General features: G+C 40.5%; 1 protein-coding gene across 2 annotated transcripts in view; it reads left to right on the forward strand.

The window, feature by feature from the left end:
* Positions 1–27,108, forward strand: part of AKAP12 (A-kinase anchoring protein 12) — a 107,460-nt gene that overhangs the window by 73,317 nt on the left and 7,035 nt on the right. The window contains exons 1-2 of one of the 2 annotated variants that reach the window (XM_090041423.1): positions 4,075–4,344; positions 20,818–26,737. In XM_090041423.1, the coding sequence (XP_089897549.1) occupies positions 4,320–4,344; positions 20,818–26,729 (5,937 nt within the window). In that variant the 5' untranslated portion in view covers positions 4,075–4,319 and the 3' untranslated portion in view covers positions 26,730–26,737. Of the gene's footprint in view, positions 1–4,074; positions 4,345–20,817; positions 26,738–27,108 lie in introns of those variants that run through there. The other variant, XM_090041414.1, reaches the window with a different exon arrangement.

Genomic DNA, 27,108 nt, shown 5'->3' on the forward strand with positions numbered 1-27,108 from the left:
GTTTATTATCATATTTGGAAGTGATAAAATTTGAGTAGAAGTTACGTTCTTTGGTCAAGAATAATCAGTAGAATTTATCATATAAACCTAAAACCATACTTTAAGTTTCCTACAAGCATAATTTGGCAGAGAGCCAACCATCCTCTCTAATGGTCTTTTAGAAGAGCTTGTAGATTGCAGAGGTGAATGGGGTAAGGAAGGCCAGCAGCATTCTCATTTTCTCTTGAAAGCTGAGGCCTGTATACTGCCTTTATGTGTAAAGGCATGCAGGGGAGAACAAAGGAATGAAAATGAAAAACCTTTTCAGATCTCTCAGAGTCACAGTGTCTGTGTAATGTCTCCTCTGGTATGCAGGGCTAACAGAAGTAGATATGGGGCCATCCCTGCTCCTCTGCTAACCCTGTTTTCCTATCAGCCAGTGAAATCTCAACCGTTTCTGGGGCTCAAACTCTGTCTCCAGGCTGGAGAGAGTCCTGGGTTCTAGTCCTTCCTCACAGTGCTTATTATCCATTTTATCCAATCACTATTAATGCGAACTGTAAAAACAATTCTGGGACCAGAGACTTGGAAACCTTTTTAGTCAAGTATCCTAACTAGTAGGCTACAGAATCACATTCCCTCTTGCTTTTTCTCTGGTCTGTTTGTTCATTTTGCGTTACATAGTCATTGCATAAAATGGATAAGTAGCATGGGAGAAAGAAGTGACTAGAACTAAGGCTCCCTTCTTCCAAAGTCAGTGCCTCTCCTGTCTGCCTCTCTTACCCTTACATTACTGCCTAGCGGCCCAGTTTCAATAGGAGGAATGGAGGATACGCTTTCCTCCATGCTGATGCCCTGGTCTTCTGATTAAGGCAGTGAACTGCAAAGTGAGCGAGAGCAGTTCCAACCTTCTCAGGGTGAGTTGCATTTGTAACTCAGGTCTCCAACTTTCTGAGGCAAAAAGTGTGCATCACTGTCCTCATGCTACCCCTAAATCTCAGTGTCAAACAATTGATGTATATGGTCTTTTCCCACTCAGATTTGGGACCTCTGGGACAATTTTATGTGCTTTCCCAGACAGAAGATGATTGGAATGGTGCATGAGTGGAGTTGGGTGTTGGATAGACATATTGGATCACTTCTGAGCATGCACCGAAGTTTGGTTGTTAAGGGAACATCTAAACGTATTAGTCTTGAGGGAGGTTCCTGAGAGAGAATCTAAGACCCTCCACATTTTTTGCCATTGCATGAGAAAGAATATTATTACATTTATTGACTAAGCAGTCTAAGGGTCACTTCAGTTTCTCAGAGGTAAAAGAGGATTTGAGCCTTCATCCATACATGCAGGTATCACTTTCAGTGCTGAGAGTTTTTTAGCAGAGTAAAAATGTCATAAGCATGTTACCATAGAGGTAAAGACCAGAACTGAAAGTCAGAGCAATGTGGCATAAATTCACTATGGAAAGAGGACTGAAGCATACCCATTAAGCCCTTGTCTAGATGCACACACCCACTTGAGACAGCTTAAATCACTGAAAGCAATAAAACATGTAGGCAAATACTTAGTTGATTTTAATTCAAAACTTTCATTATTTTGGTGCAAGTCTGCATAAACAGTTTTATTGGCTGCCTTAAGTCAGTTTTTTTAGATTTTTTTAACTTAAGGAGCCTTTGTCTACATACAAAAATTTGTACAGTTTAAATTAGTAAAAACGTTACAGATAAGCAATATGGTACCCTAATTTGGATGAGTTATACTAGCAAAATTATGCTTATTGTTGTGTTAGTATACACAGTACTAGACTAATTGTATCAGTAACATAGTACCAGACCCACCTCTAATCAACCAGTGTAAAAATTATGTGAAAATAGGCCTTAATCTTAAATGACTGTCTTCGTATATTTCTACTGAAACAACAGAGCCACAAATAAAAAGTATGTAATACTTCCTTGATGGTTTGTTTGAAGACAGATTTTAAGTAACATCTTTTTCATCTGTTCTACTTAAATTTTTACATATTAAAAAGGTTTTTAAAGATGGCACACAAGAAAGATTCTGTGTACCTCTTTGTATTTATGCTTTTGGCATCTTCCAAAGGCAGTGATTTACCACCAATCTATTCAATTAACATGATAGGGAGTTATCTGTATTGTATGTTGATCCTTGAGTTTTATTCTCTATCCTATGGGGTTTTTTTAATCTTGATTGATAGAGCCTTTATCATTGTGACACAGAGAAACTAATTGGAAAACTCTGCAGCCTGGCCTGAGTGCTTTGGGGAGACTAGATCAAAGTTAGGCTCTCTCTTAACTGAGTAATGGAACAACTTAACATTAGATCTATTAAGTTGTTTTGCTTTTTTTTGTGGCCTGACAGCATAGCAACAAATTAGACTTTTAAAAAGTAAATGCTAACTTATGCCTTTGTATAACTTCTAGTATAGTAGCATGTGGTCTAGGCTTGCCATATTCTGTCATCCTTAATCTGCCTCTTCCTACTGCCTAGCAATGACTGTCAGCAAATTCAGTAAATACCTTTGCATTCCTTTGATAACCAATCAGATTGCAAAGAATACAAAGTTCCTGAGAATTACTTGGCTCCTTGATAAACAAGGAAGTATTGATCCATATTTTGCTCCAAGTATAGCAGTTGTCCATTTCATATGGCTTAGTATTGAATGTTGGCTTCACGTTTCAAAACCATCATCCCTACGTGGTAAGAACTATGTCTCTTTAGATAAACTTTTAAATGGATACTAATATCTTGAGAATCATAGAAGGGGGAAAAATGCAATCTGTGGAAAGAATGAGCATAAGCATAATTTAATGTTTTCCAGATAATTGCTTTTAAGTGGAGGATTAATGGGTGTGATTTTTATTTCCTGAAAATTGTTGCTGTGAATGACACTATCTTAAATACCAGCCATATGACCAGCTATTGAAGGGGGATAGTTTCTTAAGTAAAAAGCTTAATTGAAATGTCATCATTCATGCCTACCCCTCTGGACAATGCAGAGGATTTCTTCTATATGGCCTAGGGCAAACGTGGAAAAAAGAGGATGGAGGTAGGCCCTGGCATACCTCTAAAATGTTTCTCATTTCAAGAGATATAACTCAGTTTAGCCCTAAACCTGTCTACATTCCATGCAGATGTGGTGTTCCCAGTGTCTTTCATGTTGGAAATCATTTAGAATTACAAATAAAGAATCATTCAGCTAGGATTGCAGGAAGTAATAAATCCTACCAGCAATTTAAGGTTCCTCCTTGAGTATCTATTACTGACAACCAGCACTCCTTTGTGTTTTGGATCTTTTGCATGCCTTGAGTTCCACATTTGGGCCTTTAGTTGTGAGATATGGTTCCAGGCCATTCTGAGTATCCTCAGAAGTTGACATGGCCAGCTGAGGGTCCCTCAAAGTGTTCTGGCAATTGAAGATACCAGGGTCATACCTGTGGCTGGGGGCAGGAGGGGAAAGTGCATGGGAGGGGTACTGTGGACTCCTAACAGGGATGGGCCTCATTTCTCATGTATTATCAAGACCCATATAGACCCCAGAAAATTCAGATTTGGGAGGCTCCCAGTTCACTTGACAGTAACTTCTATAGGTCATTTCTTGAAGAGAACTCCAAGTAAAAAGTATTCTCCCTAGTTTTCAACAGGCCAGAGAACAATCTAAATAATAGGACAACAAAAGTTTGCATTACTAGTGTTTATAAAGCTCTGACAGATTTAATGTAATACATGGCTTTTTAAAAATCCTTTTTAGTGTAGTTAAAAAACAAGTTCAAAATGTTTTAAATACCTGTTTTCTGCTGAGAAATTGGATATTCCTATACTAGAATTCCCTCCCCCCTCTTTTCTCCCCTCTCTTAAATGTTCTCTGTAATAAAAACATTTAAAGGGGGCAATTTAGAGTATAGATGATGTCATTTCAAACAGGAAAATAATGGGACTGCAATAGTTAAGTTGCATTTCAGCAGTCTTTAGTTAAACAATTTCAAGGTCTCTGCATGAGGTCTGTTAGCCAACAATAGGGGCTGGAGTGGGCAAGGGGAGGGGTTCTCTCCCATAAAATGAACCACATGATCTGCCTACCCCTGTTACTCTAAGGCGAACAGCTGAGAAGGGAATGGCCACAAAGGACTATCTGCCAAGTCAGAGGGACTGCTGAAACACAACTTCAGTCTGGTTTTCTCATCAGACAGAGAAGATTCATTGTGGCTTGGTTAGCACCAGAGGCTGTTCTGCTTTCCACTCTTGATTACACTGAGATTTCCTAATACAGACATAAGGGAGCATCAAAAGAACGGAGTTTTTTTGTCATCAGAATTATTTTAAAATGCTGGGGACCATAACTATCACAGGTAGGAAAATGTGGTATTGCTAAAATACGCTAAAATTACTCAAATTCATTTTGTCTGTATTAACACCTTTATTTGTGGCACTCGGGATTTTATGCAGCAGAACTTTCATGACTTAAACGGAGATGGCTAGTCCAATAGGGTGTGGCAGACTATTGTGTGAATAGGAGGGCTTTAATTTTCAAGCATTGTTCTACTTAAAACTTAAAACAAGTTTAAATTTTTCCAACATTGTTGTACTTAAAAATTGTATGGGAGTACTGTACATAAAAAAAAAAAAACTCCCCTAAAAAGTGCTTGGTGAAGCCAAACTGTGTATTAAAAATGTCTTGTCACTTTCAGTCTGAAACTTGGTACAGGATTTGTAATGCTACAAGTTGAGGGTTATAGGTTTCGAGAAAGATAATGGTATTTTATTGTAGCCAGAATATCAGAATGTTGGGAACAAGTAAATTCAAAATAAAACAAGTAATGACCGACTTCGGTCATCTATACAGCAAAAGAACCAAGAGATAATGTAATAATCATTTTCCTTTCAACTAAACTTAGTTAACTGGAATTGAAATGGGTATAAGGGAGGAGATATAATTTACACAGAATTACAAAATGTTAGTGCATCAAGCAGTTAATAGTAGGTAATTTGAAATGGCAGCACAACATTTGTATTCAAAAGTAATCTTACTAGACACAGCTACGTTAATTTCTCAATACATTTCACCTTTCATTTCGGGGTTTTCCATTTATGTTTAGCTAATTACTTCATCCACTTCTTCACTGTTTCTTACAAAACAGCTTGTAATGCCTCTTTTACAGTAAGATTTTTCATAAATGTTGTATTAGGTGTTTCCCATACACTATTTAGACAGCTGTGTTTTGAAAGAGATCTTTTCATTTGATACATTCTGTCAGGCATTTTGTTACCTAGAAGATGGACATTCAGACTTTGCATTTTCATTCAGTCTAGCATATATCTCTCAGTTGTGCAGTTAGGTACTGTATAAAGACTTCTAAAAAGCAAAATTCCTAAAATGTTGTAGGTTAGATCTTACTATCTGGATGATCACTACTCTGCTTCTCTTTTTTTTATTAAAAATATATTATCCAATTTTTGTAATAAGAACTGCACCACTAACTGTTGACATTTTGAATTGTCTTAATTAATAGGGTGTAAGAGAAGGAGCAATTACTCCAGAACTGTTTAAATTTATATATTTTTTAAAAATTACATATATATTAACATTCTACAGGAAAATTCTGTGGATCAGATCCCCAAACTTTGGTAGGTGGACTGGAGTTGTTGCATCCATTCACTTCAAAACAATTTGTGAGAATTTGTAGGTGAATCTAAACTGCGGAAAACGCTTCTGTAGACTGGTAAATTTTCATAGAAAATAATACTATTTGAAACCAAGGGAACTTTTTAGTCGCAGTACTTCTTCACGGAGTGGTTTGTGCCAATAGTCACATCTTTCTGTGAAAATTAAAGTGGTCGTGAGAAGTTTAGCATGGTATGAGCAAAACAAAATCTTGTTACTTCCTGCCAGTTAATTTGCTTGCTGCATCTCTATGGAATTTCCTCTGGGTTGACTAAGCACTTCTTTACTAATCCCTTCAGCTACATGTTTTTATTTCACCGTCTTCTTCTTCGACAAAACAATTCAGTGCTACTTTTATTTATAGTGATGGTAAAACCTACAGAAGCACAGCTCTGTAAAGAGTCTCTCCTATAGTATGTGGTTTTAACAGTTGCCAAAGGTTACTTGGTGCTATTGTTAGAAATGGGGTTTTCATTAAGCTACATGCTTAATGAGCTTATCACATGCTGAGTCTCTCTTTTTTTTTCTTCAAGGGCTTTTTTTTCTTTCTTTTATGGGTAATAGTTAAAGGTTTATTTTTTTGAAGAAATCTTTTTAAAGCACAAGAAGAATGACGGAAGAATGAAAAAATAATGGTCAGCAAACTAGCTGAGGTTTCTGATATAATATAATTGAGTTTGAACTACATTTTACAAGAATTTGAACTTGGCCATAGTCTTAATTACCATATCAATGTGGATTTCTGTGCTGTGAATACTATTGTAAATTAGCATTGTTTTGTGTAAATCTCTTGTGAAGTTGATGTTTATATTTATTCTTTTTACAAACATCCTGACAAGGATAATTTTTAATTTGCTTATCATAGTCAGTACATTGTCAAATATTATTTACTTACTTTCTGAAAACACCTTCACTTACTATATTTATGGTAAGTAATTACCACACGATGTAGTTGCAACTCCTCTTTGTCCTTAATTCAGCAGGCATTTTTTCCAAATATCAGAATAGTAGATTAAGAGCTACCTGTTCCATTTGGAGAATATGCTTTAAAAGAAACACTGACCATGAAGAATAGCCAGTCTGAAAACTCAACAAATTTCATAAGCATTGATTTGATTCACATGTGATTCTCATGCAAAAGCTGGGCTGACTTGAGTACTATTCATGATTATGACAAATTCTTTTAATTAAGACTACACGTGGTCACCACATTGTCAATGTACATACATTTATAAAAAACCAGCATGAACTTCAGATACGTTATTTTACAAATATTTAAATAAAAATGCATATTTGTGTGTGTGTGTGTGTGTGTGTGTGTACACACATATAGACCAGCTTGCCAACTTGACTGGTCATATAGCCTTACCCATGTATATATGGGTGTAGTAATTGATAAAATACATTACTTCCCAGGCAAGAATTTCATATGCTAGACTTTAGTCTGGAACAAACTTTTACAGCTAAATCGTAAACCTCTGAAAATAAGGTGTTTATAATAAAAGGCAATACTATAACACTAAGAGTGCTTCTGTGTGGTTTTAAGTTAGTTTAATAAAAAATAATATACATTTTAGGCTACTTCTCCTGAGGCCACACTTTTGCTTTTTACACAGAGAATGAAAATACTTGAAAAATGAGCTAACTTGTAATTGTTTTTTATTTTTTTTCAATCAGAGTGTGGTATAGCAACATTCATTTGACTGCCAGCCTATAAATATTTGTAGCAGTCAAAACTGAACCAATTGTGTGTTTGTATTTAAACCTCTGAAATAAGTGCATGATTAGAAAGGTTAAGTGTTACAAGTGTACATTGTGAAATCCACCGTGTAAATCTCTTCCATAAATCTTCATTAGCAGCATCTAATGCATCCCCAAAGAAACCCCTCCCTATAACTAGGCACAATAAATCTTTGTTTTAAAATAAGTGAATGGATTGAATGACGAAGGAAGCAGTGCAATTCCTAAAAGGGAGTATTTGTAAATTGAGGTGAAGATGTAGATACTGTCATTTTGGGGAGGCAGACAGGAGAAATTTGCAAAATACCTTGTCAAGGGTCAGTACTAGGGCTCCAGACAGCAGTATATTAAACTGTGGTTTAAAAAACAACATAGCTCTTGAGAAGTCGGGCGTAAAAATGTTTCTTTTGATTTATTTTCCTTATAACTAAAGCTAATTGACTGATCATATGATTTATTATTCAAATCAGTCTTTTCAATTGTGAGGTTAAAAATCCTCTGAGGTTGTGCCACAACCATCCAGTTCAGATTTCCACAACTGAACCACAAGTTAAACCTTTTGGTTTTTATAAAAATTCTAATAGACTAATAGCCCAAAACAGCTATCCTGTTAAAAATACATCTTGGGAGACACATGATTTTCTGAGGTTATTAAAACTGTATTTCTGACATGATATAGCAAGGCCCAAATGAGTGGTGCTGGGTTGGTCTTCACGCTGGAGGAAGTCCACAGACCAGCTCCTCATTCTGGATCCAGCACCTGGCACTGGTTCAGCATAGTACTGTGGGCCATATGCACCCTGGACTAGCCCTGAGTGCAGCTAGCAGCATGTGTCCTGGACCAGCTCTTTGTGCTGCCCACAACATGCACCAGACAAATCCCATGCCCCCTCCCCATGCAGTGCATGGGACTGGTCCTTCATGCATGCGTGGGTCCAGTCTGAGACCCATGAGCAGCACTAGCATAGTTTGGAAATTTTAGTCCAGATTTATTCTTAAATTTCCCTATTGTATCTGGCTGTGTGAGAGTCAGACAGTAGGTAATTTTTATATGCAGTTTTAGCCACAGTGGAGTCAAACAACTTGTAAATAGCCTTGCTTTTGCTGTTTCCTTAATCAGACACTTTAGGGTTTTATCTTGCCATAATTTACTCTTATGCACTATAAATTTTATACACACTTACACATGTGTATGTGTGTGTATATGTGCTCTTAGTTTCATGCAGTGCCGTGGCAGGGAAATTTGGCGCCTGCAGTGGCAGCCCATCCTTGCCCCATGGCACCCCCCCCCATGCTTGCCCCGGGAGTACACACAACGGCAGGAGCCGTGCCTCCCCAAATAGCTGCTCATGGCCCCACCCTGGCTGGGCAGTGCCTGTTGGCACGCCCCTTAGCTTTGGTGCCTGGAGCGGTCGCCCTGCTCACCTCCTTCCAATGGCACTGGTTTCATATAGATAGATATGAGATTCCCTAATCTAGCATATGAAACTAAAAGCACATGTGTATACAGACAGACAGACAAACAAGCCTAGGAGTAGAATTTAGTCTTCAGTACTTAAATGCTGAATTAACACACACACAAAACCCTCCTGTCGAGAGTCTTCCAGTGGCTAATAGAGATTGGAACATGGGGAGCTGGGTGTGTATGACATATATCTGATGGATTCAGAATGTAGGGAATTTATGGAAAAAATCCAGGGCAGTGCTGCAAATCCTTGGGGAAGAAGTCAACCAGCTCCAGATGTTGACATGGTTGACTGCAAGCATATGAAGTGCTTCAGATTTAACTGTTGCAGCCTGAAAATTCTTTTTTCTCTTCCCAGTACTAGAAATGGAATACCTTCTCACTGCTACAGGGAGGGGAAACAGTGGGAGGAGTGAAGAAAAGCTGCCAAAAGTGTCTGCTGAGTTAAATGATTTAGATTGTAGAAGTTTGTGTATTAATTTTCCAGATTCATTGGAATTTTTAAAATGAGGTGGGAAATGAATGAAGCATATGAAATGTCATAGTATACCAGTACATTTGTACTTGTATGCTGCTGCTAAACTGGAAATTATTATCCCAAGATCTCAAAGCTACCAAACAAATGGTAAAATCAAGCATCTTCAGAGCCTTAAGTAGATGTTTCTTTCAGGATAAAATAATATAGTGTTGTAGTTTGAGGGACAAACTATACTATGCAATTGAAAATGTTTTAGAAGTTTGACTTAAAGCAGTAGGGAGTTAAAATAAATTCCAGCTAATCTACTCTGGGTTTAATCTCAAAACTGATCCATTCTGTGACATGACCAGCATTTTTAACACTGCTCTGTGACTGTATCTTCATTGTTGTCAGCCTCCACTAGCCAATATGGGTGGGTGGATCATCTTTACTGGCCTTGTAATTGTGTCCACAGGGGTGCTCTGCCAGTGTATTTGAATAGATTTCTGGTGGGATATCTTGTTCTTAGAGGGCTTCTCTCTGGGCTCATTCACACAGCTATCCTTATTTGCTTAGCATGTCTGTGGCAGTGACATAAGAACAACACTCATGCAAACAACTCCCAGTGACTTCTAACTGGAATTACTCATTAAGACAGATGGTTCTGAAGAGATAAGTAAACAGTATTTGGCAGCAAGAAGTGTAATAGAAAAGGTCACCGGGAGCTTATTATACAAAACCACAGTGATTTGTAGTGTACCTGGCTTAGATTTATGCCTCTCTATTCTTTCCTGCCCATTGTACAAATACAGATTTGGATTTTTACTCCAATTTGTTTGTCTTGGAGATATCACACCACAGCTTTACCACAAGGCAAGTATTTCATAGATGTATAGGCCTCCAGCCAGCTACCAGCATGGAAGGACGATTCCTTGGATTGCATTTCTGTGCAAATGTTGAAATTCAGTGGATATGGAGTAGGCAAAAGTGTTAAAATGCTTGACCAACATAGGTGACTTTAAGTATAAAATAAAGAAAGGGACTGACAAGAAAGTATAGAAGTGTGTGATACTGCTGGAGGGTAATAGATAGGGTGACCACCCATCCCTAATTGAACAGGGCAGTCCCGGAATAGGATCACTGAGTCCCGGTCCTGGGCTGCATGACTCTGGGACAACATTTGTCCCAAATTTGCAGCATCGTGCAGCGATATGGGTTCCCCTTGCAGGCTGGCAGTGTTCCAGCTGGCAAGGGGCTGCCGGGAGTGGGACACAGGGGATGCTGCATGTATGTGTACGCCCACACACATGCATATGGCCAGGAAAGAGCCAGGCAGCCTGGAGAGCAGGCTTACTCTGTAAGTAAGTCTATGGAGAGCATGTGGGGGAGGGAGGTGCAGATTGAGGCCCCCAAGGTGAGAGAGGGAGTAGGTCAGGGACTGGTGCTGGGAGCACTGCCCAGCGAGGGCAGTGTATCAGGGCTGGGGTGAGGATTGGGTCTGAATTGTCTAGAGGGCATGGGGGAGGGCAGCTCCCTACCACTGTGCACATCCCCCAGGGGAGCATGTGCCCCCCATATTTGTGTGTGGGACGGGGCGGATGCAGGCTGCCTGCTGTGGCCTTGGGGCTCCCTGCCTTGCTGCCCTTTCTCCAGGAGTCTTGCACTGACCGTGTGCCCCCTGCCCACCCAGCAGCAGCGGGTGGAGTTGTGCACCCGCTGCTGTCAGGCTGGCAGGGGGTGTGTGGCTGGTGGGGGGCTCTTGGGAGAAAGGCAGCAGGGTGAAGAGACAAGAGGCTGCAGTGGGGAGCCTCCACCCACCCTGCTTGGCTCTGGTCCATCCCTGCCACCAGTGAGGGAATGGGGGTGGGGTCACATGTCCCACCTTCCAGTTTGGATAAGGTGGTCCACCCTACTAACAGCAGGACCAACCAAGACTGCACTCTAGGTGATTTTATACTTTAGTGCAGCATTGCTTAACTTTTTTTATAAGTGGGCCAAACCTTAAAATCAGAAGCAAGTCAAGGGCATAAAACCCTACTGCTCTTCACCTCCCTCCACTCCCACTGCTGAATTCAGCAGTAGGGAAAAAGGAGACAAGCAACATTGGTGTTCACCTCCTGGGCTCCAGAGCTGTGCAAAAGTGGTAGCTCTGGCATAGAGCCCATACCAACAGCTCATTGAGCATACAGGGTTGTGACAGGAGCCATGCCGAAGTTCCAGCACACTGCACCATGTAGGTGAAAAGGATGCAGCCATGCCAATGTGCTTTTCCTGGATAAGCCTGTGCCCTGACATGAATTTAATAATCACTCGGTGACAGAAACACGACAGGGGCATGATGGTGACATGATGTTAGGGGGCATTGATCTTTGTGCTGCCAGTTGAGCGCTACTGCTCTAGTGCAGGGGTGCTCAACCTCTGGCATTATAAGCCAAATGCAGCCTGAGGAGCCATAGATATGTGGCCCAAGGGGATCCCCATGAATCAGGAAATTTGTCAGCAGGGGAGCAGTGAGAATAAATACAGTCACCCTTCCGTGCTGCCAGATTCCCAAGCCGCACATAACAGGTTGGGGCCAGGTCACACCACCTTCTTGCCACCCCCAGCTCCTCCCCTGGGCTGGATGAGGTCTGGGTTGGGGCTCCATGAGGCTAGGTTGGGGCCAGCTCAAGCTGCCTCCCCACCACTCCTGCAGGGCTGGGTCAAGCCTTCTTGCCCCAGTGGGGCCAGTCTGGGGCTGAACCATACCCATGTGGAGCTGGGCCACATCCCCTCCTTCTCACCCCATGGGGCCAGTTTGGATTTGGGATGCCCCTGTTTGTGGACCAAAGAGGAGATAAAGGCTAGCTCACTCTGTCATGCATACCCTACTCTGTGTTTGTGTTGCTGGGGTCAGGGGCAGATGTGGAAGGTGTTTAAAGTAAAGGCAGTTTCAGCCTTCTTGCATCCTATTTTAAAACAAAAAAAGTTGTATTTGGTAGTCATCTCCTTTTGTTTCTTATTTAAATGAGATTTAAAAGGTGGGGCTGGTATTTAATCCAAAAGGCTTTAAAAACTCTAATTTATTATAAAACTGCTTTAACAGCTTTAAAGCTTATTAGAGAGTCTACAGTTTTCTGTCTCCTATTTTCTGTGTTTATAAGCTTTGATTAATTCATTCTTAATACATATCTGCAGCTTTCACAGTAATAATTATGCAAGTATTTTTTTCGCATTCTAAATCTTTTATAAATGTTGGATCTTGTCTGTAAATACAGTCTCTGCCTTGGCATGTTAGGATCCATAATATTAAAAAACACCAAAACATTTAAACAGTTGTGAACAGTGGCCATGAATGCAGAGAAATGCTTCATCTCTTATTCCTTAAAACAGGAAGAAAAAAAAAGATAAATTTATCCCAGCTTTGTAAACTTGTTTATATTTTGTGTACCTCTGATTTTTCAATGTGAAAGAACTAATTTAACTGGGAGAAGTATTCAAGGGTTAAGGGGGCTATTATGTGGTTATGTGCCTAGGGGGAAGATCTCTGGCTGCTAGAGGATTGGTTTAGTTCAGGATTCTTGCCTAGAATGAGTCATCACTGTCCCCCCACCCTTGTTCCTGCAGCCCTTCCTGCCTCTGATCTCCCCCACCCACAGGCTGTGTTCCCAACATGCTTTCAGTCCCTTACCGATTCTTCCTTTTTCTGGGAATCAGCAAATGAAGGCAGGGTATAAAGTCTGTTCAAGAACACACAGAAGAAGCACATTTCCATCAACACTGAAGATCAGGGAAGGTGGGGGTGGAAAAAAGGGTGTAGATCTATTAGACTTAAGCAAGGTTGTGAAGTACTGAGTCATTCAACATAGTGCTGCGCATAATTTGTCCAGGTCCATGCTGACAAAGTTCTGTTCAGTTTGATTCTACACAACCAGAATCAAGCCGGTTACATTTTTTCAATGGAGACTAGGTCCTAGGCATGGTTGGAAGAGTACATCAAGGAGTGATTCTCGCAGTGATGGTTTGAAGGAAGGACACAGCTAGAAGGGGTGAGAAGTTTTATTTGGAGGAGTACTAGAGGGACTTCTGTTGAATGGGGGTGGGTAGGAAGATCACCTTTTTTGTTCCTTGCAAAAAGGCGGGGGGAGGTGTTCTGTTTACCAGTTGAAAGGAAAGTTTATAATGGACATATAACTGAAAGTATAACAGTACAAGTGACTCTTACTGTAACAGATTATTTTTTCTTTTACTTTAAAAATATTTGGTATATGTCTTATATTAGAAGAGACCAATTCTTTTCTGTTTCGGAAATCTCTCATACTCTGCAAAAGCATCTTCCTGTTAAAGCATATAGTTTTGAATTGTTGTATGCTTTCTAGGGCTAAGATGAATGGAAAGAGATTCACTTAGCATGTGAAGTGCATGGCATTGATTTAAAAGATTGTAACTTGCAAAAAAGATCAATAAATTAGTTATTCATGTTCCATCTTTTGTTATCAATGCTTAAATTTGAAAGCAGATTAGGGAGGATGGGTAATTGGAAAATGAGACATAGTTATGATAAATGTATGACACACCTGAAATGACATAGTGCCACCTGCTGGTCTTTTTAGTAACATGCTGTTTTTTTAATGATTCAATTCTGCTGTCTGAGGAAAAGAAGGCAAGTTTCATTAAAAAATGCCGACAGTGATTTTATATGTCATTGATAATGTGCATATTGTTAGCTAAAATGTTTGTATGTGTAAATAATAGTTTTGTTTCTGTTTTTTAAAGAAGAATAAAAATATTAAGGTAGAAAGTAGCTGATAGAAATACATCAGCTGTGCTCATTCCTATTGAGGATGACTTTTGAGCAGCCTTCTGTTTTGAAAATAAGAACTGCTTCTTCAGTTTATTTATTCTTTTTTCATAGCTGTGGATAATTTCCATCATTTCCTTTAGTTTCATGTGTAGTAAATCCGTGGATTAATACATTCATAGATTCATAGGTTTTGAGAGTCGGAAGGGAGCTCATCGATCATTGGGTCCGACCCCCTGCATCAGGCAGGAAAGAGTGCTGGGGTTAACCCTAGCCAGATGCCTGTCTAGTCTCCCGTTGAACACCTCCAGGGTAGGGGAAAGCACCACCTCTCTTGGAAGCCCATTCCATATTTTGGCAACCCTCACCATAAAGAATTTCTTCCTTATGTCCTATCTAAATCTATTCTCCTTCAGTTTGTGACCATTATTTCTGGTAACCCCGAGGGGCACCCTGGTAAACAGAGTGTCCCCTCTTCCCTGCTGCTCCCCCCACCCCAGTGAGTTTGTAGGCGGCCACAAGATCGCCTCTCAGCCTTCTCTTGCGAAGGAGGAAGAGATTCAGATCTCCCAGTCTGTCTTCATAGGGTCTTACCTGCAGGCCCTCAACCATATGAGTAGCCCTTTTCTGAACCCTCTCACAGTTGTCCATATCCCTCTTGAAGTGCAGCACCCAAAACTGGACACAATATTCCATATGATACCAAATGTTATGGATATTGCATGCTAAAAGTCCTTATCATGATAGCGTCATTCATGTAACGGTGTCAGTTTCAGAAAAGATAAATGAAGGAAAATATATCCAGGTCAGACGTGGGCTCTGAGTACTGGATGAGGAGCATCAGTGTAATGAGAACAGAGTTACTAATAGTCCACATAGACTTTATTCTTGCTGCACATTCAAACCATGTACATAGAACCTAAATTCTTTTGCTTGGCAGTATTCACTGGGGTTGTAGCTGCATCCAGCTCCCTTGCCCATGAAGCCAAGGTCCTGAAGGGAACACCAGGCCCGGACCACAAAATTCCTTCTAATTTTTTGACATTGAATAAAAAATAAATATTAAAACAAATATGGATTGGCTGAGCCAGAATTGTATTTTACTGCTATTTAAACAATTATTTTTGGCATAGTACAGCTAGAACCTTAAGTTTACAATAAAGATCAGTAAAGATCAGTTATTTACTCTGGCAGGCTCATGGGAGGGGGCATTGTGACCCCCCTGTGACTCCCCATGAGCCTACCATGTTGACCCCCTATTGTAACCCCCCATTGTGACCCCCCTGTGACCAGGCCTAAGGCTGGTGTTCCCCACCCCTCCCCCTGTCAGTTATGCTATTGAGTCCTATCAATACAAAATATGCCAAATATCAACTAGAGTTTTGTTCTGTTTAGTAAATGTGTTTAAACATAATGGAAAATAAAAATGCTGATCCATTTCTGAATAGTACCATTGTCATTCAGCAGTGTTTTGCTTTTGAGCATTCTTACAGCTTCTGTGTCCTTTTAAACCATGCTTTGTAAAGACTTGGATTTAATAAATCATTGGATAAATGGCAGTGGGGTACTTTCTGGGATTTGGAGTTAGGGCTAGAACTCACAACTCCTTCTCTGGGCCAGAATCTATCTCACTGAGTCAGCTTCTTCCTAGCCCTACAAATCTCCCTTTTGGCTAGCTGGTGGATCAGCTTCAAGAGGAGGGCTGGAGGGTGTGTCAGGCAATACCAAGCTCATAGCCTGGTGATCAGAGCATTTTGTTAAGAAGCAGGAAATGCTGTTTAAGTGAGTAGGACTTACTATTCCATGAGTAAGTGTCCTAACTGCTTGGTGCTCATGGTTTTTTTTGCAGTTAAAGTCTTGGGGACTTATACAGCATTGGATGCATACCCTGGTGATTCTTTTCTGCCCCAGAGCGTACACGGCCACAGTGGAGCCCATGCTCAGAAGAGAAGCACAGAATGAGTGTAACTGTGCAGGTGGAAATAGAATCCAAATTTTGCATAATTGCCAAAAATTGCAGTTACGTGGCTGCAGCCTGCAGGGTGGAAAAAGGGAGAAAGCTATCTTCAGGATTCAAATTTAATTTTGTTTTTAAATTTGAAAATGTGTATGAGAGTTTTAAGTTTTAAAAGCTGGGAAATAAAAGCAAAACGGGATGAAAAAACGCTTATAATTCTGAAGGCGAGGTTGAGAGTGGGAAAAGAATACTTACACCATTTGCAGCCTTTGGTGGCTTGGAATTGCATCCCTACCAATTCATGTACTGGTGTGACTTTATCTCTTGTTTTGCTTCTGGGTATTTTTACAGCTACTGTGTCATTTTAAGCTAGGCTTGGTTAAAGTTCTGTATTAAATAGCCCTAATGGATTCTTTGCATGCTTTTGCAAATCATTATTACTTTGACATATTCTAATAGCAAGCACCCCCCATCTCTGAAAACATTCTTTGATCTAAGAGTACTCTAAAGCCCTATGCTTTAGATGTTACTTTCATGATTTAATTTTTATGGTGGCTTTTATTATTAAGGTGAGGTTTTTTGTCTTTCAGGAAATGTAACCCACTTAACTGTGTCTCAGTGCTTAGCATTTTCACATTTTGAAGACTATGCTGTGCCAGCTTTTCTGTTGCCCTTATTGGGCCTGTTCCTCTGATATCTTACATCTTCTGTAATAATTTACATCACTCTAAAGTGAGCATAATATTCTTACTAAGATAGGATGGTTCTGCCTTACATCTACTTTGCTTGCATTGCTATCATGGACTTCATGAGGCCCATTCTTCCTAGTGAATCTCCACAGAGTAACTTGTGGACGTTTCAAGTACCCATGAATCAAATATCTATTACCATAACTTACCTTTGGAAGAAGAGCTGCTTGCTTTTTTCTTTTTTTCCCCCAGCAGTTATTTATGATGCTGTAACTCCACGCACTGGGTGCATCTACATGTGCTATTAAGGTGAAGCAATAAACCGTGGCACATACTGCGCCAAAATTTATTGCTCCCAGGAATCGTGTTTACAGGTGAGCCCGGGACCACAGCATATTCAGCTGGGTTAGAGCAGCCCCAGCTCATGGAGGGCCCAGGAGGCGTCAGCCTGCCAGTCCTGGGCTGCTCCAACCTTGCTCAGCATGCTGCAGGGGTGATGGCTGGTGCACTAGCCAGCAGGCAGCCCCCACACTGAAGTACCCTCATGCTCCAGCCAGCCCCATCAATATGTACACGTGTTGAGTAAAGAACAAGTACTGTCTTGCGGCAGAGTAGTTTACTACTAATAGTACTGCTTATGTAAACGGTGATGTTTTACTATGGAGCTAATTAGGCAACTGCACAGTAAATGTCTCGTGTAGACTTGCCCACTGTCTCCAGAGTTGAGTTTGTCATTTAGCATTCATTTATCCTTTACACTTCATTGTTCCACTTCCTTTTAAAAAAATAATGCATATTGCTACGGAAACAATAGCTGACCACAGCTATAATGAAACTTCCCTCTCAGTGTACTGTAAATATAAAGGGGGCCTAGTTCTGACCTAAAAGCAGTAACAGCCATAGCATTCCAGTGGGGAGAATTCCCTGAAGTCAAATGCTGGAAGCCATGATGCAGCACTGAGGATTTATTATTAAAATTGACTTGTAATTCTTCTCAATTTCCCTGTTACTACCCTAATTCATATGACAAACTAGCTGCTCATTGAATAATCCTCCTGCTTTGTTATTGTGCAGATTATTCTGCACAGATGTTGAGATGCTCCAAGCCACTCTATATATGTCTTACAGTTCTGCAGCCTCAAGAGTTTTAAAACACTTCTGCTGGTGTGATTGAGGGCAGAATCTGACTTTCAGAACACTTCCATACTAGTGATAGTGTGTGGAAAGGGAAAAAGGCTAGTTTGAGTTTAAGATCTCATGGTGAGATTTCAGGGCTGCTTGTTTTTTTATTGCAATATGACTAGCTGTTCCTGAGGGCATTGAGAGGTCAGGAATCCCTCCAGACATCCTCCTTGGTATTTGCTGCTGTTGTTTGTTGAGGGTATTTTCATTTTTGTTTTTAAATCTTAACTGTTCTAATGACTGACGTGCCGTATACCTCTGTGCCAAAACAGGCATAGTTACTCCTCTTACTGTGTTTTCACTTACTATCGTGTGAGAACTATCCAAGAATTACTGTGTCAAGTATTAAAAAAACCCAGCCTGCTGCTACAAATAAAGAAATCCTTTAAATAAATATGTACAAAAATCATTAATCCCTTTTGAATGAACACCAAGCTCTTCCTCTAAGTGAAACTGCTTCAGCTTCTGTTGAAGGGTTCAGCTGATATATGAATAGGCTGTACAAACATAATCCTGATTCTGCTGTTAGATCCAAGCAGATAGACCCATGGGCCCATGGGGACCCTGCTAAAGCTTACTGGCTCTTCACAGGAGCAGGGGTTTGTCTGTATGATTCTGATTGCAGACAAGGTTTATGTCTACTGCTTACAATTTTCATGCAAGTGTGTTTTCTTAAATTAAAATAGTCTTAATCCAGTACGGTCAGGTTTTAGCAGCAACAGCAGGGGCATCATAATATTTCCCAATATGATGCTGACTAGAAGGGAATGGATATTTTTACTACAGGTCTTTCAAAACTGGTAATTGTGAGTGAAAACTCAAAACAGTGCATTTTCTTGTATGTGTTTAGTCTTCTCTGTATGTATCGTAGTCTCTGGGCCTTTCCTGTTATCAGGGTTTTTTTTTTCTTTTTAATATAAAAGGAGTCATGCAGTCTCATTTTTGTTTTCCTTCTTAGTGCATTTGGCCACTGGCAAGAATTAGAATTTGAATGCAAAGACAGCATTTACAATTATAATAGGTTTTATACTGCTAGTATTTCTGCCACAATCTAAGAAAGAGGACTCAGAAAATGGCATGCTGTGACAAACTTGCTTATTTCCTTTTGTAATATACTGCATAAATTAAGGACCCTGGGAAGCCACCCACAAAGAATATAGTGTCTATTGGATTTTGATTGTACTTTGTACAAGGAATTCACTAGATTGCCTCCACCTAGTGGCCTAATGTACTTAGGAGGAAAGCCTCAATGAGGTTTGACCCTTTTGACAATCTGTAGGAAAGCAGAGAGCGCAGAGACTAACACATGCAGAAGCAGTTATCATATCAATCAATATATGGTGCAGAAGAGTGCACTGTAAGTAGAAGTTATCCTAAATGTATGTTATAAAAATCTTATATGTTTCAAGGTTCCAAAGATCTCTCTTGGAAGGAAAAGCATTTAAAATAATTTTCAATGAGTACTTTTATTTAAGGCAAGCATGTGACATGTTTGTGGCAGTTCAGAGAAGTAAGATGGCACCCTTGTTGTTAGGCCAGCTACCTGCACCCCCTCAGGAAGGGATGGAGGCAACCAGCTTCCTTTAGACTGCTTTTCTACTTTTCTTTTTTCCCCCCAACCCTCTGCACACAAGTGGAAAGGAAGGGGAATGGATAGGGCCTTGACTTCCTCATGCAGTGGTATACTTACTGCAGCTGACTGCATACATTGCATTGCACGTAAAGCACAGAACTCTTATGCTGAACTTATTCTCTCATCCTTCCTTTACCACCTCAGGATATTTGATTAAAAATATGGTAGACTTTCTCAGAGGTGCAGTCTTCACTGCCTGTTTTCTCTTGACTGAGGCAGAAACCACAAGAGTAGCACCCAGGGAGCAGAGAAGTAGAGATAAAACTACTAAGATCTAAGACTAAAATTGGGCTCTTTGTTTCTTTGCAAGGTAATTTATTCTCTGCAAGCTCAGTATTTTACATAGAGTTGCACTGATGTAGATGTGGGCAGGTGGGGTCATCAGGAATTTTCTGAAGTGGTGATAATGTATAGAGAAGAAAGAATCCAGTTTGATTTTAAGATCGCAGGGTAAACTTGAAAAACTGCTAGTTTTACACACTCTTTCTCTCTGTCTTTCAGATTCATCCTGAGATTTTAAATTATATATACACAAATAAATAAGTATACATTATTTTTAAAATATTCCTGTTGAAAGGTGCAGAGAAGCACAGCTTGTGACTGAAGACAGAACTAGTAGTTAGGATATTTCAGATCTATGTTTGGATCTGTCAGGACCCTATCATATCTTGTAGCTATATCCAGATATAGTCATGAAAGAATCCTCCCATACGTTATTCTGGGACATCAGAATTTTCCACGTCTGAATCTTTCTTTCATTCTTGATGCTATGCTTTTCTCCCAGCTGGAAAGGAGACTGCTTCAAAATAATAAAACTGTCCTGTCTATCCTGCAGGTAGGATATTACTACCTGAAGTGAAAAATGGATGCTTACACAAAATCGAAGTATTGCATTTGTTGTACAGTCTAAACTTTCATTTGCACAGAAAGAGCAAGAGCAAGCCCAAATATTCTGAATCATTGAGTTCCACTGTTGCTGCAGGCAGCTTTGTGTCTTGTAGGTGATTTTTCCCCTTTCTTTCAGTGAGGAGAAAGCTTGGCTCATAATAAAGATGATAAAGGTTTAATTAAAGCAGACCTAAAAGTTGCCTCTCAAATGGTATTTGTATTTTATAAGACTTCTTTAAAATGCAGATCATTGTGTGTTAAGAATTGAAACATATATTGTCTTCAGCTTTTTAATATAAAATCTAGCAGTTAATTAAGGATGCAGTTAATCTAATTTGATTTTATCTTTTTTCGTTTTTGATTTTTTAGTTGGACAAAGAGAACCTACAAATGTGATTCTAAAAGAAGAGATAGCTGAAAATATGGAGGCTACACAATCAGAAGCAACTGATAAAGACGACAAAGATGGTGTGAAAGAAGAGCAGACGGATGCTCAAGATGCTATGGAACAGTTACCATTACCAGAGGAAAAAGTAGAAGAGATGGAACAACCCAGTGAACCACAGTCTAATGATGTTGGATTTAAAAAGGTTTTTAAATTTGTTGGATTCAAATTTACTGTTAAAAAAGATAAGACCGAAAAATCTGAACCTGTTCAGTTACTGACTGTAAAAAAAGAAGACCAAGTGTCTGCAGATGGAGCTGGAGATCATAGTGAAGTCAAGCTAGAAAAGGTGGAAGAAGCAACACAAAGTGAAGTCACTGATCCTGTAGAAAAGATTGAAGAAACAACTGAGAGTGAGGAGAGGAAAGACGAGTCTCCTCCTGAAAAGCTGGCAGAAAGTCCAAGCGAGGAAGCAGAAGGGAGCAAAGTGGCAGAAGTTAAAAAAGATCCTAGCAAGTCACCAGAGTCTCCAACTGCATTAGTTAATGAAACTTCATCACCACTAAGGAAATTCTTTACGCAAGGTTGGGCAGGGTTTAGGAAAAAGACAAGTTTCAGGAAGCCTAAAGATGATGAACAGCTGTCTCCTGAGAGAGAAAAACAAGAGCAGGAAAAGGACAGGGCAGACATTTCAGTAGAACCAAGTGAGAAAGAGAAAAATGAGGAAGAAAAGGAGGTGGTAGAGATCCCCACAGAAACAAGTGAGAGAGAGAAAACTGAGAAAGAAAAGAGGGACCAAGAAAAAGATGTCACAGATGTCCCACTACAAGCAAGTGAGAAAGAAAAAACTGAGAAGGAAGAGCAAGAGCAGACAGTAGCAGAGATCCCCACAGAAGTGAGTGAAAAGGAGAAGAGAAGTGAGAAAGATATGCAAGAGCAAGAAAGAGATGTTGCAGAGACCCCAGAAGAAACAACACTGAAAGAAGTTACTGTTCTTTCTGAACAGCCAGTTCTACAGGAGACCACTGTAGATGCCAACAAGGAACCTGAGGGATCTTTTGAAGAAAAAATAGAACAAGTGAAAGAATATAAAATAACCCTAGAGGAGAAAACTGAAATATATGCTGAGGAAAAATCTGAACTAGAGGCTCCATTGTCAGCTGAAGTCTTTGCTGAAAAATCTGAAGGAAAAATGCAAGAAAAGTCTGAGCCAGTAGCTCCATTGGCAATGGAAGTTTTTGATGAGAAGGTAGAGACAAAGGTAGAAGCTCATGTTAGTACTGTAGAAGAGAAAGAGATTAAGGCACATGAGGCAGAACTAGCCCTTGATTTGTATGCAGCTGAACAGAGGCCCTCCTCAGTTCCTGAGCAGTCATTTGAAGGAGATGCTGACCTAAAGAAAGTCCAACCAACTGATGAAGTTCTAAAGGACAAAGAAACAGTCTGCAAAACAGAGAATGACCTCATCAAACAAACAGAACTAGTCTCTGAAGATGTAGCTGTATGTAAGCCACCAGAAGGTATCACAAATGAGGTTGAAATGTTGTCATCACAAGAGAGAGCCAAAGTCCAAGGCAGCCCATTAAAGAAACTTTTTACAGGTACTGGCTTAAAGAAGCTTTCTGGAAAGAAGCATAAAGGAAAAAGAGACGAAACTAAGTTGGGAGAACCAGCAGATCAAATTCAACATCTGTCGGATTCCCCAGAGAGTCCGGAAGAGCAAAAAGCAGAGAGCTCTGCTTCTTCCCCTGAAGAGTCAACTGAGATTCCTTCAGTTGAAAAAGCCATCAATGCAGTCCGGGCAAGCGAAACTGAAGAAGGAATACCTTCAGACTCGGAGCGGAAGAGAGAAAACGTTACTCCTTGGGCATCATTTAAAAAGATGGTCACTCCTAAGAAACGTGTTAGGAGACCTTCGGAAAGCGACAAAGAAGAAGAAATAGATAAAGGAAAGACTGCCACCCTTTCTTCAATCGAAAGCGCAGCTTCTGAAAATCACGAAGAAGCTAAAGAAAATAGTGAGGACCCAAAGTTAGAAAAAAACACAGAAGAACCAAAGCGAAAAGTTGACACTTCAGTGTCATGGGAGGCCTTCATTTGTGTAGGATCATCTAAAAAAAGAGCTAGAAAATCATCATCTTCTGATGAGGAAGGAGGACAGAAGCCTGCTCAAGAAGGCCAAAAGATAGAAGAAGGTGGAGAAAACAAAGACACACCAGCAGACACCATGCTTACCAGTTCACAGGAAAGCGATCATGGGCAAGGAAGTTCCTCACCAGAACAAACTGGAAGTCCGTCAGAAGGTGAAGGTGTCTCGACCTGGGAGTCATTTAAAAGATTAGTCACTCCGAGAAGAAAGTCCAAAACTAAAATGGAGGATAAAACTGAGGAACCTGTCACTGCTGCTAGCATAGAACATTCTACTTCTGATGGGGAGCCTGGAAAAGAGGAGTCTTGGGTCTCATTTAGAAAATTAATGCCTGGCCGAAGAAAGAAAAAGTCAGAGGGAAAACTAGAGCAAGCTCGTGTTGATGAGGCTGGAGAAATATTGGCAGAAACTGTGGAGGAAGACTCTGATGTGCCAGCCGTTGTCCCTTTGTCGGAATACGAAGCAGCTGAACGAGAAAAAATTGAAACCCAAATGGCAGTCCAAGCTGAAGCAGCACAGGAGGGAACTTTAGAGGAGGAAAGAGCTGAAAAATTACAAGATGCCTTAGAAACTGACCAATCCAATGAAGGGCTTGTTCATGCAGTTACTGTGACAGTTGTGGAGGGGGAAAGAGCAGTTACCAGTATTGAAGAAAGATCACCATCCTGGATATCTGCTGCGGTGACAGAAACTATTGAACAGGTGAAAGAAGAAGAAAAACCAACTAAGCAGATATCCGAAGCAGAAGTCGTTGTAGAGGAAACAGTAGTGGTTACTAAAACTTTGCCTGAGATGAGAAAGGACACAAGTGATGATACTCTAATGAGTGAGTTGGAGTTGACTTCAGAAGCTGTTACAGCTCGGGAAGAAGCCACAGAAGTTTCCTGTGCTGAAGAAGCAACAGAAGTGTCTCTTGCTGAGGAGACAACCGAGATGGTGTCAGCAGTCTCACAGTTACCTGAAACTCCAGATACTACCGAAGAAGTTACACCTGTGCAGGAGGTAGATGGCACCGAGCAAAATTTGGAAGAATTAAACAAACACACACGAGAAATTCTTGAGGAAGTTGCAGAACGAGTTAAGCTGTCAGATGAAGCACAGGTGATTGGTGAAGAAACTGTGATAGAAGTAGTCACTCAGACTGCACAGGAAATTGGATTAGAAATAAAAGATGAAGAGGAGGAGATAACAGTCACATCCCAAATAACTGTGCTTGCTGAACAGTCATTAAAGGAACAGGAATTTGGAGGAGGTGACATCCAACTGGAAAGAGCAGAAACTGTTCAAGAAAAAAATGAAATGGAAGAAAATGCTCTGGAGGAAGTGACTGAGATAAGTGAAACATGCACTGTGATGAAGGAACATACAGGAGAAACCACAAGTCTTGATATACTGACTGATGAAAGTCAAAGGCAAGCACCTGAACATGCAACTGTAGAAAGACATGAAGAAATGTCTGAAGAGGTGAGTACTGCAGAGACATCAGACTCCAGAGAAAGAGAATTTTACAGTAGTGTCACAATAACTCCCAGGGCAGAGCTTGAGGTGGAAGCTGAGTATGTTACTGCAGTAAAACAACATATTGCAAAGGAAGAAGAAAAACTGAATTTAACAGAGCTGCCTACAGGTGAAACTGCAGATGAAGGTGATCTGAAAGTGGATGAAGCAAAGGTTAAGTTGTCTGAGGAACTTAAACAAGTAGTAGACATCAAGACTAGCTTGGAACCAGAGTGCAGCCAAGTACCTGTATCAGCAGTCCCTATGCTAAGTGATATAACTGCAGCTGCTGTTCAGGGTGGGAGAGAAGATGCGACACCCACCTGGGAATCAAAAGGAAGAGAGGAAACTGTAGTGGAGGCCGTTGTGCAGGGTGAAGTGACTGAGGCTCCTATGGAGAAAGAGGAGGAAGATTCTTTGTGTACTGCAGAATCAAAAAGCACAGGAGTAATTACAACACAGCTCCATATGCAGAGTGAAGTAACTGAGGTCCCTGCGCAGGGTGAATTGGAAGAAGCCAGGTCTACTGTGGAATCAACATGCATGGCGGAAACTTCTCCTGAAGCTTCTGTGCAGAGTGAAGTGACTGAGGATCCTTTGAAGAAAGAGGTGGCAGAGACTGTGCTTACTGTAGAATCAGACCGCACAGAAGCAGTTGTGACAGACGTCTCTCCACAGAGGGAAGTCCCTGAAGTCCCTGTGCAGAGTGAGGTGGAGGATGCTTACCTTACTGTGGAAACAGAACATACCAAAACAGTTGTAATGGACATCCCCATGCAGACTGAAAGAGCTGAGACTGCAACGCAGAGTGAGGTGGAAGATTCTGTTCCTTCCTCAGAAACAAAATATTCAGAAACAATTGCAACTGAGGCCACTATGCAGATGGAGGTGGATAACACTGTGCCTCCTTTAGAAACAAAATGCCCAGAAAAAATAGAAACTGAGGCTGTCTTGCAGAGCAAGGTGGAAGACGATGTGTCTACCTTAGAATCAAAATGCACAGAAGGAATCACAGCTGGGGATTCTGTGCAGAGTGAGGTACCTGAAGTCACTGTGGATAGAGAAAGAGACAGTACTTTAGGATCAAAATGCAGTGAAGCAGTTGTAACTGAGGCCCCTGTTCAGGGAGACATATCTCCTAAAGAAGTGCCGGTGCATGGAAAGAGAGAAGAAGAGCATGTGGAAGCAAAACAAATGCTTTTACATACAACAATGAGTTCAAAGGACTGTGAGACTAAGAAAATTGAATCTGAGCAAATATTGAAAATGGAAAAAGATTTCCATGATTCTGGAAAATTGGAAATTGCACATGGTGATACAGTTTATTCAGTGCAGCAAGAAGTAGTGGAGCCCCAGGAAGATATGGGCTCAGCCATTCCTGAAGTTGAAAGCTCTGAAGCACAAAAAGCATCTATGCCGGTAACAGCTGCCTCAGTTGAAGAGCAGGTAATTTCTGAAACGGTAATGCTAATGGAATCCACAGATGAAATTGTACAGGCTGTAGCATCAGTACCTGAAAAACTGCCTTCTGAAATAGTACAAGATAAAAGCCCTTCTGTAACCCATGTGGAAGGTGAAAAAGTTAATGGTCAGTCTATAGAATCCCAAAGTACAAAAATTGTATTAAAGGTCATCCAGTCTGCTGTTGACAGACTTGAGAGGACAGAAAAGCCAATGGCTGTAAGCATCATATCTGAATCACAGCAGCAGACAGAGTCAACAGACAGAAGTCAAGAAGGTATAAATATATCTGAAATACAGAAATGTGTTCTGGCTGATCAGCAACTCGCAAAAGGTGAAGAGACAGGAGCGAGTAAAGAACAGGAGATCCAGCAACCATCTACAAAGGAAAAAGCTACTCTAGAGCGAACAAAAGATGTGCCAGTCACTGCTGATACATCTAAAGAGAGAGGCAGTCAGGATTCAGTAGAAATTGCAGCCATCCCTGAAGAGGTTTTAAGTGAAAGTTCAGGCTATCAAAAGCCAAGAGTAGATATTAGTGTTTCAGAAGACTTCACCAAAAAGTCCGCTGATACAGACCAATCAGAGCTGAAGAAAATAGAAGTTAAACAGACAGTGGAAATCCAGTGTATAAGCCAGCAAATGCACGTAGAAAGAAAGGAAGAACATCATAGCCAGTCAGTGGAAGATGTGATGACGCACATGGAGGAAGATGTAAATAGTCAAGACCCCACATCTCATTACCCTGAAATGAATCAAAGTGAGACCTCATTGGCTTTGACTGACTGAGGCCTAATGTAAGTAGCATTTTCAGAATAATTTACTTCTGTCACTGCAGCGTGTTATTGATGTGATGCTGTTGTGTCTTTTGCTAGCATCAAAAATCTCATTAAACAGATCAGGAACAACTTTTTCAAACTTCTTCTTGCCTACTTCAGATTATTTAAATCCATGTCTATGCATCCAGAATAAGTAACCTGGATGGTTCCTCCCTCTTCTCCCCCCCAGAGTTGTCCAGTACTTACAGCCTCCATTGGCACAAGGGAAGTTAGGGGAGTTCAGCCTTTTAGAAAATCACTGTACTGTTTTTATTTGGTAGAAGCATATTGTTTGAATGAGATGTAAAGAAGTTGACTGACACAGGTGCACTAGTCTACTTTGTGGGTAA

This window comes from Crocodylus siamensis, chromosome 1 (assembly GCF_052110815.1).
Source record: "Crocodylus siamensis isolate JL-2025a chromosome 1, ASM5211081v1, whole genome shotgun sequence".
Lineage (NCBI taxonomy): Eukaryota > Metazoa > Chordata > Crocodylia > Crocodylidae > Crocodylus > Crocodylus siamensis.